Genomic DNA, 14072 nt, shown 5'->3' with positions numbered 1-14072 from the left:
CCCTATGGTTGCAAAACTAATCTTTAAAATGTGAAATCAAGTGTAGATGATGCAGTGTTATTGGCCTGAGTCATAGAAATTTGGGTTGCTTCCATTCATCTCAATGAGGTGCTAACGGCAAAACCCAGTGACACTTTAATGATTTCACTCATTTTAGCAGCAACAAGCTAATGTGCTTCTCTGTCCTTGTTTGATGTAATGCGAGATGTGGGGTGAGGGGTCTGCCATGAATCTGAGTGTGTATTTGCATGGAGAGTGACAATAGTTATCTGCTTAGAGTCCATTCACTTACTTTTTCCTCTGCTCTCCATTCAGCTCACGGTCCTGGTACTTCTGGAAAACAGCAGCAGGAAGCTGCAAAGGTAATGAATGTCCCTGTGTGTTTGTGGAGAGGAACCCCTGAAGGGTGAATACTTACTGTCCATATACACAAGCATTTATTGTAACGTGGGGTGAATGTTTGCGCTTTTGAGCTTGTCACTTTCTAGACTGCTAGCCTCTCTGAAAAGTAATAGCCAGGCTGAGGGTCAGCTGGACAGCAGGATCTAAGATTGTCAGTGCATCCAAGCACATCCTTTGACTTTTTACTGTGCTGGTAAGTTAATGATTGGGGTAGCTTTTGGAGAGGTATCATCTGTCCTCTCCCTGCACAGCCTGGGCAAAGCAAGTCTCTCTTAAACCATCTCCACTAGCGTGCCCTGACTGGTCAGAGTGAATTGCTTTCAGAGTGGTCGAGTGTGGCTTGGCTTCCCTCCTAGAATTGCCACCGTGTTTGCCAATAAGCCTTAGCTGTGATAATGGCTTTTGTGACATAGACACTTACCTGCTGGAAAAGCTATTAAGACTCCCAGCTGGCAGATTGCTGGTGACCTGGGTCAGAATGGAACCAGTGGCTTAGAGATGAAAGGTTTCCGTTTCCATGCCAGCCCCGATTTATGCAGGCCTCACTCCTCGTCTTTTAACGAGTCATAACCACTTGTATTTATACAATAAGGCTTCTGTGGTGCAGATTGCAATGTTCAATCCCACTTTTCCCCTGCAGGATGTAGGATCAGCTACCTCAAGCCCATATGTTCTCAAGGTGCATTACAAGTATACAGTAGCAATACCAGTCCGGCTTGGAATCACCTACAGCGAACTCCTGGACATGGTGTGCAAGAAACTGGAGCTCTCACCAGAGCATACAAAACTGAGGTGAGCTATTGCCTTGTCTCAGCATCATCCTCATCTTCAGAGAGCTTCTGGTCTCATGCTAATTTTCCCCTGTGGCACAGGTACCGGCCTGCAGAGAGCGAGCAGCTGGTAACTCTGAGCGAGGACAGCATGAAGACAGCATGGAGTCACGCTAAGGACTATTACCTGACACTGTGGTGCGACGTCACAGAGGTCAGTTACCCTGGGTTCTAATGCTCGCTGACTGTGGACAGCTCTTCTGGCATCAGCATTCCTAGCTTATCAGCAGCAGGGATTCCTGCTGGTTGAATCTGGGAGAGAAATACGCTATTTGAGAATCTGGATATTTGAAAGTAATTCAGTCTGAGGGACAGTAAGAGAGAGAATGTGATAAATCCAGAGCTGAGGGCCAAACTCAAAAGTGCTATGTAAAGTGGTGTAAAACTCCTCATGGCCCTCAAACATGCAGCCTGGGTGTGGGGGTCATGATGCAATGAAATTTGAGAACCTGCATGTTTGAGGGAGCACCCTTTGGTGTAACTTACACCCCGGGACCCAGAAGGTGTCTGCTAAAGTAGATGCAGTCTGGTACATTCCTGCCTCCTGGCCAGTTACCCTGGCATAGACCCTCTTGGAATCGTTGGTGTGAGTGTGTGGAGGTGGAGAGGGATCCTGTGTGCATGACAGGGCATTACGTAAGTGAGAGTCCACTTAAATCAGAATAACTCTGGGCCAGGGTAACGTGCACTGGGGCAGGGAGTTGGAAGTTGTATCAGCTCGTGCTCCCCTCTAAATTTGGGCCCAATTTATTCAGATTTGGGCTCCTGTATGATAAGCCCACGCCATCCCTCCCCAGCTCCCCAGTTACCAGGAACTGGAAGGCAGGGACAGAGGTGCATCTCAAAGAAGCCAGACCCTCAAAATGAGTGATCAGCCCCTTTCTCCACTGTACCTACCCTGCAATTCCCATCTTTCACAGGCTGGAAACATTCCACCCCAGGCCACTGCTGTGCCTAGGTCCCAAATGCAAAGGGGACCAGCACACTTGGCACAGCACAGGCCATCTCTCAAGGACTAGACAGCCCATTAGGCGGGAAGAGGTTGTGTGAAAGTCTAAGAACAAAAAGCTTGCTGGGGTGAGCCTGCAAGCTATGCTGGGGGCCAAGTGGCAGCTCCCTGGAACAAGCCCCCCAGCAATCCCACTCCCAGCAGTGGCTATGTGCAGAGACTGGTTTGAATTTTTATTTTTTTAAAGACAGCACCTCCAGAGAATGCCAGAGCCCTTGTAAGAGGCTCTACCTTTAAACTTCTCTGGTGGTGGGGGTCCTTCCAAGCCCTCTTCCACTTGCCTCCCCAAGAACTCAGTTCCACTCCAGATTTCACCCCATCCCTAGGATGGTGGAGCAGGTGCCTGTGCCGAGGAAGGTGAGCAGCAAGACCCAAGCAAGAGAACTTCATTCTCTGGTTTTGCACAGTCCTTTCTTTGACCTTGTGTACAACCCCAGTCCTCTAGCGAAATGAGTCAAGTTACTGAGGCACCCAGCCCTGTATGCCCTGCAGCTGTTAGTGATCTAGGTAACCAAACACAAAGGCAGGCACAACCTAGCTCTGATAAGAAGTGCAAGGGTGGAGAGAAGCCTGGCTTTGAATTCAGGTATCTCAGTAGTGATCAAATGTTCTGCAAAGGACAGTCTGGCCTCCTGCTGCGCTCAGCCAGTTGCAGGAACAGCTCTGAGAGGCATTTTACCCAAGCGCGCACACTGCAGAGCGTCAGAGGGGGACAGAAGCAAGGCCCATCCGTGTTTCCACGTAAGCCATTCCTGTCGCATCAGTGCAGCCTTGCAGAGGCAGGGGGCAGACGACACTTCAGGGGCTTTGGCAATAGCTGCTTTCCCCAGGGAGGCTGTGTGGGTTTGATCCCTACGCATGAGTGGATTCCCTGGCGGGCCAGCTGTTGATTTCTTGCTCCTGTCTTGGAGACAAACTCAGCCCCCTTGACGTAGCTGTACCAGGCGAGGATCGGTGAGCGCAGGCCATGCCCACCACTTCACTGGCTGTTTGAGTCCTGGGCTGATCTCACGGCAGGAGCCAGGCTTCAGGCTACAAGTGAACCTAGGAGAAGGGCCCAAGTCCTACTCCTAGTGTCTTGCACTTCTGTGATGCCTTTCACACAAGGGCCTCAGCATGTTTTACAAAGCATTAGAATGCACACTATTCCCCTCCCCCCGCCTTTGGGCCAAAGCTCCCCCCGTAGGTACAGTAGATAACGAAGATATAGGATAATTACATTGCCCAAGAACTACCAAATGGGTCTGTCTGGATAGAGGAAGATGTACACAGTTCATCTGACACACAAGTAAACTTACAGTGTAAGAGCATTGCTAGCTCCTCCTGTGAAATTCAGTCAGTAGCTTTTCTTACATAGACATGCACGTTAAAGGAAACACCAAGCGGCATCTCAACAGGCTGTTTCCTGTATTAGGGAGACAAAGATTTACCCAGAAGAGAAGATGGCCAAGCTGAGGAGGGTACCCAGAAGACACCACCACAACAGCTGGAAGCAAATCACGTGGTAGCTCGATACAGTTATGAAGCCATCCAGCCTGAGGACCTGGAGTTCCAGGCAGGAGATGTGATACTTGTTTTATCCAAAGGTAGGTTTATGCTGCTGGTTGGAGCACTGGCCCGATTGCAGAGGTGCTGAGCACCTCTAGCAGCTCCCCTTGAGTTCAGTGGGTGCCCTGGATATCCAGCTCCTCCAAAAAACCATGACAAAAAAATCCTTGCAAGTTAATTTAGCCAGCTCTTATCTAGCAGTAGCTCTTCAGCAAGTCACCTTTCTGATGAGTGCAGATGAGTCAGTTGAGAACTTCTCCGGCTGCTTCCCCAGTCTGTTGGGTCTCACCCTGCATTTTGTGCTTTGTCGGATCAGCCACATATTGAGTCAAGTAGGCGAGACCAGTAGAACTCTCCTATTTCCAGCTGCTTCTGAACCCTTGGCTGAGGCACAGGCTTCTCTACCTTCCCACTTGCAGAGAGTAATCCCTTTGCTGCAAAAGCCAGCATTGTGTGTGACACTTTACCATCGCTGGTGTTTGTAGTAATACAAGCTTGCTGAAAGAAGCTTGGTTAGAGGCTGTTGGGTATGGTCTTAGGGCTGTGGGGATAATGCTCAAATCCTGAAGGTTGAAAGTGTGGAAGAGGAAAAGAAAGATGCCTGCCTTCCTTCCCCCCTCCAAGAGATGGGCATTTTTAATCTGAAACATGCAAGATGAGTCCCTGGTTCCCTTTACTCTAGAGATCCCCCATTTAGGCCTTGCCTATACAGAGAAAAATATTGCACCAGTAACTACATCAATTTGTTTACACTGTTGCAAATTTTCTTACCATCCACAAGGCCTGAGGATCAAACCTGCTAAGGCAGGGGTAGGCAACCTGTGGCATGCGAGCTGATTTTCAGTAGCACTCACACTGCGTGGGTCCTGGCCACCAATCTGGGGGGCTCTGCATTTCAAATGAAGCTTCTTAAACATTTTAAAAGCCTTATTTACTTTACATACAACAATGGTTTAGTTATATATTATAGACTTATAGAAAGAGACGTTACAATTTATTACTGGCACACACAACCTTAGAGTGACTAAATGAAGAGTCGGCACACCACTTCTGAAAGGCTGCTGACCCCTGTGCTAAGGTAAGGGCAGCTTCTGTCCCATGGGCTGCACAGGAAGTGAGCAGGATTTTCAGCCAATTGACTAACCCAACGAAGCAGCAGGCTAAGGAGGGTTTAGGGTCTACACATGGAAGCTTTCTAGTTCTCTCTAGTCCAGCTTTAGCTTTAGTCCAGTCATCCCCAGCAGAAGTTCAGCCCACACACCGATCCTCCAGTTCTACCCTCATTTCCAGGTTTAACAGTATTGGATGTTACCAGACCTCCCTTTCCAATCCACCTCAGAGCAGCCCTGCCCCACACCCATTAAATACAGCCACACTGATTTTTGCCCTTTTCTTTTTTAAACACACTACACGTCCAAGCTCAGCCGACTTCAGTCAGCCTCAAGTTCTATCCCGCTTGAGATATGCTAGTTTGTTAATCACTTCCTCAACATCTGTTTTCCTTTTTTGATAGAGAGGAAAAACCAGGGTGGCCATTTCAGCCCCCGCTATCACCCTGCACCTTCGGAACAAAACCACTCAATTATTTCCCCAGGCCCTCTTCTAATCAGTTTCCTTTTTCGCTGCACTGTTCTCTGACAGTGATTGGTTTCGGGTAGAATTTTGTATGAACCTTTGATCCTTCCCAATACCAGTCCACGGTGTTTCCAGGACAGTTCAAGCTTTATGGGGTGTGAGGATGTGCAGTGGGCCTTGCTGGCAGCGATACTTTGGCCTTGACTGTTTCAATCTGTGCATGCAGCACAGCAGGGAGGACAAGGCTGGTATGCTCCAGTGAAGTTACGAACAGACTACAGCAGGCACAGATGATAAGAACTAGGCTCAGCCCTTCGCCCTGAACTGATGTGCCCACTCCCTTGCCTCAAGTGCTCAGGTTGGGAGAGGGGCGGATTTGGCAGAGAACGAGCCTGGCAGGAGAGATGGGTTTTAGTGAACCCCTCAGTATGCAAGGCCTGTAGCTATATGCGGCCTTTAGATCTTATGCCTGGTCTAAGGCAGGAATAATTTGGTGGCTGTACAGAGGCTCTGTCATTAATGAAGGGTCTTGTCTTCCTACACTCCCTCCTTGTCCCACTCAGGTTTTTTGCCTTGTTTTTATATGCCCAGATGGCACCGGCATTGCACAGGATCAAGCCCTCTAATGCCCTGATCCTGCTGCTTCTCCTCACTGAGCTAAGAGCCCTTGCCTGGAAAAGCTGGCTCTTCCTTCCATTCGTTTTTTGGAAATTCAAACACTCCATTCATTGCACCATTGCCCTAGCTGCTGTTCTCATCGTGACACTTGCTGGTTTTCGTTCATCTCTATTGCTCGGGCTTGTACTCTCTGATGTGACCAGTGACAGCTTGCAGCTCTAAGGGTGCCAGGCTCTGCTCACACCATATTTGGCTTTGTCCCTTAAGTTTGTTCCATCGTCTTTTATACAGGGCCACCATCCCCCCAGAACTCAGTCTGTAGGAACTTAGGGCAGTTTGGTGCCTAAATCGCAGTGAAAGTTTGGCACTTAGCAGGCTTTTGTGCCTTTGAAAAGCTTCCCCTTATTGTCCTTTGTGCCTCGGCCTGGTATTGGCTGCAGCTTTACACTGAAGATCAGTTTTTTTCTCAGAAAGGGAGAGTGTCAGAGACTTCACTATTGCTATTGATTTTATCTGGAAGACATTCAGGGTTTCATACTAGTGCCCATCACCACAGTATCCAAGAAAATACTTCTGCTTCCACCTACTTCCATCATCTCCTTTCCACATTTCCAGTCAGTCCTCAGGTCCCAGGAATTAATTTTTTTACTTTAAAAAAATATATAAAGCAAGATTGCTCTCTTTTATCTGCCTAAGGCCTTACTGCTTTATTTACTCCTTCTATAAGCTTGTTTCTCCTGGTTTCAGAAATACCTGCAGTCTCTCCCAGTTCTGCAGCTTATTCTTTGTTGCCACCTCCGACTTGCGCCTTTGCAGCTCTCCATCCTGTCTGTCCACTGGCTCCCTCAGTTCCTTCTTCTTTAGCAACGTCTTTGACTTTCAGCGTATCTATTTACCCATTTGAGGAGCTTAATGGTGCTCTTAGGCACTGCTCGGTTCTTGGGGTGTGATGTTGTTTATAAACTTATCCACAGCAAAAAAAAAGCATCTCCCTGTAATTTTTATCTTCTAGTGAATGAAGAGTGGTTGGAAGGCCAGTGCAAGGGGAAGGTGGGTATTTTCCCCCAAGCTTTTGTTCAAAAAAGTGATGTCGAAAACCCTGAAATCTAATTCCACAGAAGCCTGAGGACCCCAGGACGTGCAAAAGTAGCGTTTAAGATGTCTCCTCTTGTTAACCACTGTATACAGAAATGTGACCCTCATGTGTAAGAAAAGCCTTACTTTTGTTTCACCTTTTGGTTTGCCCCAGCTCTTATTTAAACATGTCCCAGTTAGCACCTTGTTTATGAACCATCTCCTAGCACGGAGACCAGCCACTCAGGCCTGCCTGAACTCTTGTGCTCTTAGACCACTTGAGAAGCAGCAGCTCTCCCCACATCTATTCTGCCTCTGGCAAGAATCAGGAAACCACTTCTCAAAGAGGGCACTACTCTTCTATTTATGGCACTGCCAGCAAGAATGGAACAGGAGCTGGTGGTCAGGTGTGAAGGATCCGGACAGGTTAATCCTGCCACATCATTAGTCACCTGTCAGCATCCATAACTCTACCACTCCCGTTTCTCCTTCCAACATTACTGTCTTTTTTCTGCTCCATCATTCAATAAAATGGTTCTTCTTTCAGTGCTTCACCTTCACTGACCAGCAGCTGGGATTTCTCAAAACCCTTAGGAAGGCACCTTTTCTCATATCAGAGCTACTATCCCTTCTGGTAGCACTGGAGCTATGGATAAAGTTACTGTCAAGTCTCTGCACTGACATTTACACTATTGGGTGTCCTACACTTTTTATGAGACAATTTCCCCATTGTAAGTACTAACGTGTGTTCTGGAAAGTCCCCACACTCCTACCCATAGAAATATTGATATTTGTTTTCAAGTGAATTTATTGTTCTTGAAAGATGTCTGAAAACAGAAGCATGAAAGCTACCATATCACTACAGTGCTGGCTCGCCTACACTGCCCCACTAATGTGCCTGAAACCTGACAAAGATACTAGCCTCAGACAAGACAATTCAGTTTCCAAAGCTTGTTTAAGAATTGGCCCCGCATTGTTACAATGACAAGAACAGTACTATCAAGGATGGCGTAGACACCTGTGCCACTAGGACTTGAACTGAGACCAAACATCCAACAGGTAGTAAGGACATGGTCAATGCCATCCTGATGTGTATAAGGACAAATGGCCTGTGGACAAAAGGCTCCACATCTCTCTATCAATCCCCTACCATCCCAAACTTTATTGATTCACATACCACCTTCAAAAGACACTGTTAAAAGTACCACATGCAAATTTCTCCTTCTGTGCACATTTATTTTATCCCTTATTAGGCTCAACTGAAGTATTTACAAACTCAGTAAAATAAGTGGTGAATTAGGCTGATGGAGATCTTCCTGGGGATGTCTGAGAAAGGAGTTTGAGTGTGGGTGTTAGGTTAGAGGACAGGAGATTTAGAATTGGTCAGGAATTTTTTTTTTTTTAAACAAAACATCCCGCCCCAAATTGGAAAATGCCACTTTGTTTAAACCAAAACTTTCTATAGGAGTATAGCAGAGTTTTGACAAAACCATCATCAAGGAAGGTCTCAGGTCCAGGATGGAATTTCAAAACCAGAGAGACACACCCCCTGCCCTCACACACACTAAAACAGCCTGGTGGTTTGGGCATTCACCTGGATGTGGGCGATCCAGTGAATATCTAATTATTTATACAACAGCTCCAACAGGAGACATACCCAACCCAGCATTCAAACCAGGAATCTGAACCTGGCTTTCACCAATTCCAGGTGAGTGCCCTGACCACCATGTTATTGGCTGTTTTGAGGTGGGCTCTCTTGCTCGGTTTTACACACACTTCAAAAGAATGCAGTTCCATCATGATGCAGAATGGGGAAGTTTCAAAATAGTAAAAAGGTTCACATGGGGGGAAAACCATTTCCTTTCCAGCTCTAATGGTGTTAGACTGAGGATACAGGTTCTGGCTGGAGTGTATATGGGCTCTGGTGGTGAGAACGTGTGAGAGTATGTCAAAGAGCAGGGAGGCACAGAGGGGTGGGGGAGTCTTAGCTGGACATCCAGAGCTTTAACTGGACACCAAGAAGCTTCAGCCAGTTTACCCTTACTCCAAGGCTTCCAGTTCCCAGTTCCAATTTGGTTCTCTCTGAGCCAGGGAGCTGCCAATCCCACTGCAACCCCGACCTCACAGGAGTTTTATATACAAAAGTCTCCTCCTAACCTGGGCCCATGACTCACATCATCTTCTTCATTAACACTTTCTGGGGTGTAAGGGATTTTCCAGCCCACCAGTCTTCCTTTCTGGTCCCCATCTAGGGAGCCTCTTTCCTGACTTCATGCTTTCCTGTAATTCTCCTTCTGGGAGTCACTTAACAGCTGGGTTTTATGTTAAGGTGGCAGCTACTTGCTTAACACCTGACCCCATTCCCCCAACTAGTCTGTGGCTCTCTTGGATTCCTGTTTCCTTAAAGGGGCCATGTCCTTGAACAGGGGTCAGTTGGGATCCCTTAAAAAGGAACAGCCCACCCTGTTACAGCCTCATGTTTCACCAGTGATGCACATACCACAGTTTGGGAATCCCAGCCCTAAATATTTCCATCAGTCCTCAGGATTAAAGTTTAACTCATTCTCCGGGCTCTGGCAGTCTGACATAATCAACCTTCCAAGTGAAAGTTTTGTCAGGAACTCCCTATATATCATTTTCAGTTCAGTGTTCATAGCCCCTGTGCTATGTTTGCCTTTTGGCTCACCCATGCTGAGTCCAGTCTGAATCTCTCTGGCTCACTGAATCTTTCAATCCCACATGAATATTACATGAACCTCGCTCCCTTTTCTACAAAAAGAGAATCTAAATAACTTCCATTCAGTTAAACAGGAAATAAATGCTACTCACACCTGGATGGAGAGAACATGGTTTAATTAAAGGCAAAGCTGATTTCAGCAGCTGCAGGTCTTGCACAGACAGACGAAAAAACACAAAAAAGCTTACGACACAAACCAGTTTCTGTTGGGAATCCCCGAGCCCTACGTAACTCCAACACTGGAGGGTGGGATGGGGAATCCTGGCCCAAGATTCAGAAAACATTCCAAACACCAGATTCTCATGCAGAAATAGGATTCTGTGGCTGGGACTCTGGCACTGCTGGGCATGAGATGGTGAATCTGGTTAGCTTGTCTAGGGTGCAAGAGTCAGTGACAGTTCAAGCACTGGAATGTTGCAGCTGCCTGGGTGCACAGCTCAAAATACACAAACTGGGAGGGCTGAAGAGAAGCACAGAAGGTTTCGGTTTGTATTCACCACCACTAGGATGGGAGTTTCACTCTTTAGAGCTTTCAAAGAAAATCTCTCTTAGAATTGCAACAGAGAACAGTAATGTTGCTAGTGCAGGGGGCAAGGGGGAGCCAATCATACCCTATGAAGGGCACTAAGCTCTAATCTTCCCTTTTTGTATTAATTGGGGCTGCCCAGACTCCAGTGTCACTGAGGCTCCTGCATGTGCCTTGCTCTGCAGCTTTTTCTCAGCTCAGCGATTCTGAATCATCACACACAAAATGCCCCTCTGGCTAGCATTGCAAATGGACGTTTAGTTTGTTTCCATAACTTCCCTGGGAAACAAACAGAAATGCTGTCCTTTTTTCTATATGAGATTTCCAGTCTTCCTTTTCCCCTAATAAATAGCAAATAAAATGCTGTATTTCCTTTTCTGCGCCTTTTCAGAAGCGAACGGCGCTATGTTTTCTTCTGTGTGTTACACGCGTCTGTGATGCCTGGAATTTCACTCTGGAACTGGAGGTTTGGGGCTCAGCTGCGTGCAAGCCTGAAGCTGATGTATACCTAGGGGGCTGTGTACACACCATACTGCCCAGCTGACTGTCTTCTTTATCCCATCATGCTGGACTCATTACTTGTTTGTGGGATGTTGACATCGGGAATGAAACTACGAGCATCCAGCAATGAGGTGAGGGTGGGGGTAGAAAGAAAGAAAAAACAAAAAAAAACCACTGAAAGCTCCTACCTACCTACCTACCAAAAGGAGTCAGGCTGTGAACGCACAGACTAGTCTGCCCTTTGTGAGGCTGGTCACTATGCTACAGTAAAACGTATAGGAATCAGAAACATTAATTTAAAACCCCGTAGCAGTTACTTGCTTGCACTGCAATGCCCACTGCGTCCCCAATTGTAGCTTGAACACCTACAGAAAGGGCATTTTACGCTGGAGTCTCTAACCCACACAAGGGCTGGCCAGAGCCTTTGAGTGAAGGATGAAGTGGTGTCAAGTGCCAGACTCTCCTTCACGAAACTCCTTCACTAGCCCAGGAGATAGATCCCCACCCTGTCACCACCCACCTCTGACCAGAGCAGCGACTGGGGCTTTCTTTGCTACACACTGACTACAACGCACATTGTGTATGGAAGAATTCAGTGTGATCTTACTACTGAGATAGTAATAATAATAAAGATGTTTAGGAATAATTTCAACTACATTCTCAGTCAGCAAAGCAATCATTAATGGATTCCTATTTTATCTCCCCAAAGAGAGGAAAAGGATTGAGAAGTTCTCATTGGCTTCTCCCATCTGCCCTTCATTCTCAGCTTTTACTTCCCATGTGGCTGGGGACATGCACGATGGAGAAGGTGAGAGGTGGTGATATCAGATTACTGAGTGAGACAAACAGCAGTTCCTCTCTCCCTCCAGAGGGCTGGGGGGGATGGGAGAGTTCCTGATGTTTTTTGTTGCACTGCAGACATTTCGTGCATACTCAGTGGGTTGGTGGAGCACTTACGCCCTCCTGACAGCAAGGAACAGAAGAGAGGGCTGCCACCTGCACAGGACTGTGTGGGCGAGTCCTGCAGACCCAACATGCCATGGTTTATGGAGCCTTTCTTTGCAAGGATTGCCACCTCATTCTCAGTGTGGTGGATTCATGGGGCCTTGTCCACGTTGCTGCTTCTGCTTCTGCTGCATTAACAGTTGCTCCAGGGCTGATGGTCCAGGATGCATCATGGAACTGGACCAGATGGACTAAAGAAATAAAAAAGCAAGGGTCAGCACTAATACCTGGTTGAGGGCCCCTTCTCGTATACATTTCCCAGACTGACAAGTCTCCCATTTTCTCCTGCCTCCCCTCAGTATTTATACCATGCTCTTCACTGGAATGGATGATTTTGTAAGTGTCAAGGTCACAGATTAGTTACTGAAAGGACCCTTCCTCTTAACACTCCTCCTTTCTTCCGGTATGCCCGTAAAACAAGTCAATGTGAACAGAAATTCCCATTGCCTTAAAACTCATCCCAGACTAATAAGCAATGGAAATGCAGAATCTTTTTTTTTTTTTTTTTTAAATAGACACAGATATGGTAAATCAGACCCAACATTTGGGTTTCTTCTAGTTCAGCCAGTCTATTCCTGGTATATATGACATTTCAAAGTGAGGAGAGAGATTTCTACAGTGTGAGTGAACTGACACCTACAGTGACGTCTTCCAGAACTGGATATACCTAACACATTCCTGCATTGCAGCAGGAAGCCTTCAGTTCATAGTACTAAGGCCTGGTCTAAACTCAAAAGTTAAGTCAACCCAGCTACATTGCTCAAGGGTGTGAAAAATCCACACCCTCTGAACAACACAGTTAAGCTGATCTAACCCCCAGTTTAGACAGTGCTAGGTCTATGGAAAAATTCTTCCATAAGCTTAGCTGCTGTCTCTTGGGGAGGTGGATTACCTATGCCAATAGGAGAACCCCCCCTCCCGTTGGCATAGGTAGTGTGTATACTGAAGCGCTATGGCAGTGTAGCTGCAGTGCTGCAGCTGTGTTGCTGTACCGTTACAAGTGTAGGCAAGCACTACATTAACAGTCTGGTGCTTGGAACACTTGACACGTATCCTGCATTACGTCTCATCACCCAGATCTCTCCATGCCATAAATACATATAGGAAACGGGAATTACACAACACTAAAAACTATTTTCTCCTCTTCAAGTTCAGTATACCTTCAGGCTCTCCATGAGCACAGCGGAGGAATCCTCCATAGCGGGGCCATGGGCCGCCCAGGTGCCGCTGGGAGTGCTGGTCTGGTGCCAGCTGCTCTCTGAGGAGGAGGATGTTGCTGGGAGATAGTCCAGCCCAAATCCTCCCATTGCTAAAGCAAACAGAGACTGGTTAAAAGTGTATGTCGCAAAAAGGCATTGCAAAGCATCAGACTAACTTGGGGAGTATTTGCCCCAGGACTGGAACCTAGCACTCACCTGGTTTATCTGTTTTCCAACGGTCTGCAATCCTCCTGTCCCTGTTGTCTGGCGTCCCAATAGGTCCAAAGTTGGAGAATGGAACAGAATTGTGGCTATGAGTTGGAGGGGAGCTTGGCAAACTGCTTGGGTTGGAGGAGTGAGGAGACTGGCTGGCTGGTGTTGAATGATCTGTTGAACAATAAATCAAGATAGAGTAAAAGAAATGTCAAAAAATTGGTAAGGGTTTTCTGCACATCTGAGAACGTTAAACTCTGCTGCAGTATCTGCAGTCACAAGGCTTTTCTCTGAGCCAGGGTCAGTTTATTCCCTATTATATTAACTTCGGGATTTGGAAATCTGCCAACTGTAATGTGAATATGCCACACCACAGTAGTAGAATAATTTTAGTTTAATAGCCAGCTGAACAAAACATTTGCATGCTTACTTGAGAACACTGGAAATCTCCTAGCAAGATCTTTGTGCAGGGATTTCTAGCCAATGGAACGGAGTTCTCCAAATTTGTTTCAAATATGTTTTGGGTGCAGTTTTCAGTGTTGAGCTCGTTCACAATCTGAAATATGCCTATTTTGTAGTTTGACCAAAGCTATTGTTTCATACAAAAATGATTTTCTTTCTCCAATGTCTCGATCATTGTGCAAAGAGTCTGGCATTAAGTGATGAATCATCAAATTCAGAAAGTCTGACTTATACAGCAATCTGCAATAGTCTGAAAGGAATTCAGACTTGTACTGAATACCAAGCAAGAGGTGCTGAGGAAGTGTGGAATATTAGCATATCTACCTGGTAGAGGAGATAATGTTAGGATAGATGAGAGCTCTAACATAGGGTA

The 14072-nt window shown here is 46.6% G+C and overlaps 2 protein-coding genes across 3 annotated transcripts in view; one reads left to right on the top strand and one right to left on the bottom strand.

The window, feature by feature from the left end:
- The window catches only part of NCF2 (neutrophil cytosolic factor 2), a 29791-nt gene extending 18816 nt beyond the window's left edge, over positions 1 to 10975 (top strand). For both annotated transcript variants that reach the window (XM_030571405.1, XM_030571404.1), the window contains 5 exons: positions 316 to 362; positions 1043 to 1194; positions 1275 to 1386; positions 3656 to 3827; positions 6995 to 10975. In XM_030571405.1, coding sequence (XP_030427265.1) covers positions 316 to 362; positions 1043 to 1194; positions 1275 to 1386; positions 3656 to 3827; positions 6995 to 7092 — 581 coding nt within the window. In that variant the 3' untranslated portion in view covers positions 7093 to 10975. The remainder of the gene's footprint in view (positions 1 to 315; positions 363 to 1042; positions 1195 to 1274; positions 1387 to 3655; positions 3828 to 6994) is intronic.
- SMG7 (SMG7 nonsense mediated mRNA decay factor) overlaps positions 9893 to 14072 on the bottom strand; it is a 77159-nt gene continuing 72979 nt past the window's right edge. Inside the window, 3 exon segments of the mRNA XM_030573912.1 lie at positions 9893 to 12016; positions 12986 to 13134; positions 13241 to 13411. Of these exon segments, the coding sequence (XP_030429772.1) occupies positions 11903 to 12016; positions 12986 to 13134; positions 13241 to 13411 (434 nt within the window). The 3' untranslated portion in view covers positions 9893 to 11902.

Source organism: Gopherus evgoodei, chromosome 8 (assembly GCF_007399415.2).
Source record: "Gopherus evgoodei ecotype Sinaloan lineage chromosome 8, rGopEvg1_v1.p, whole genome shotgun sequence".
Classification (NCBI taxonomy): Eukaryota; Metazoa; Chordata; order Testudines; family Testudinidae; genus Gopherus; species Gopherus evgoodei.
This window is presented reverse-complemented; position numbering and strand designations above follow the sequence as displayed.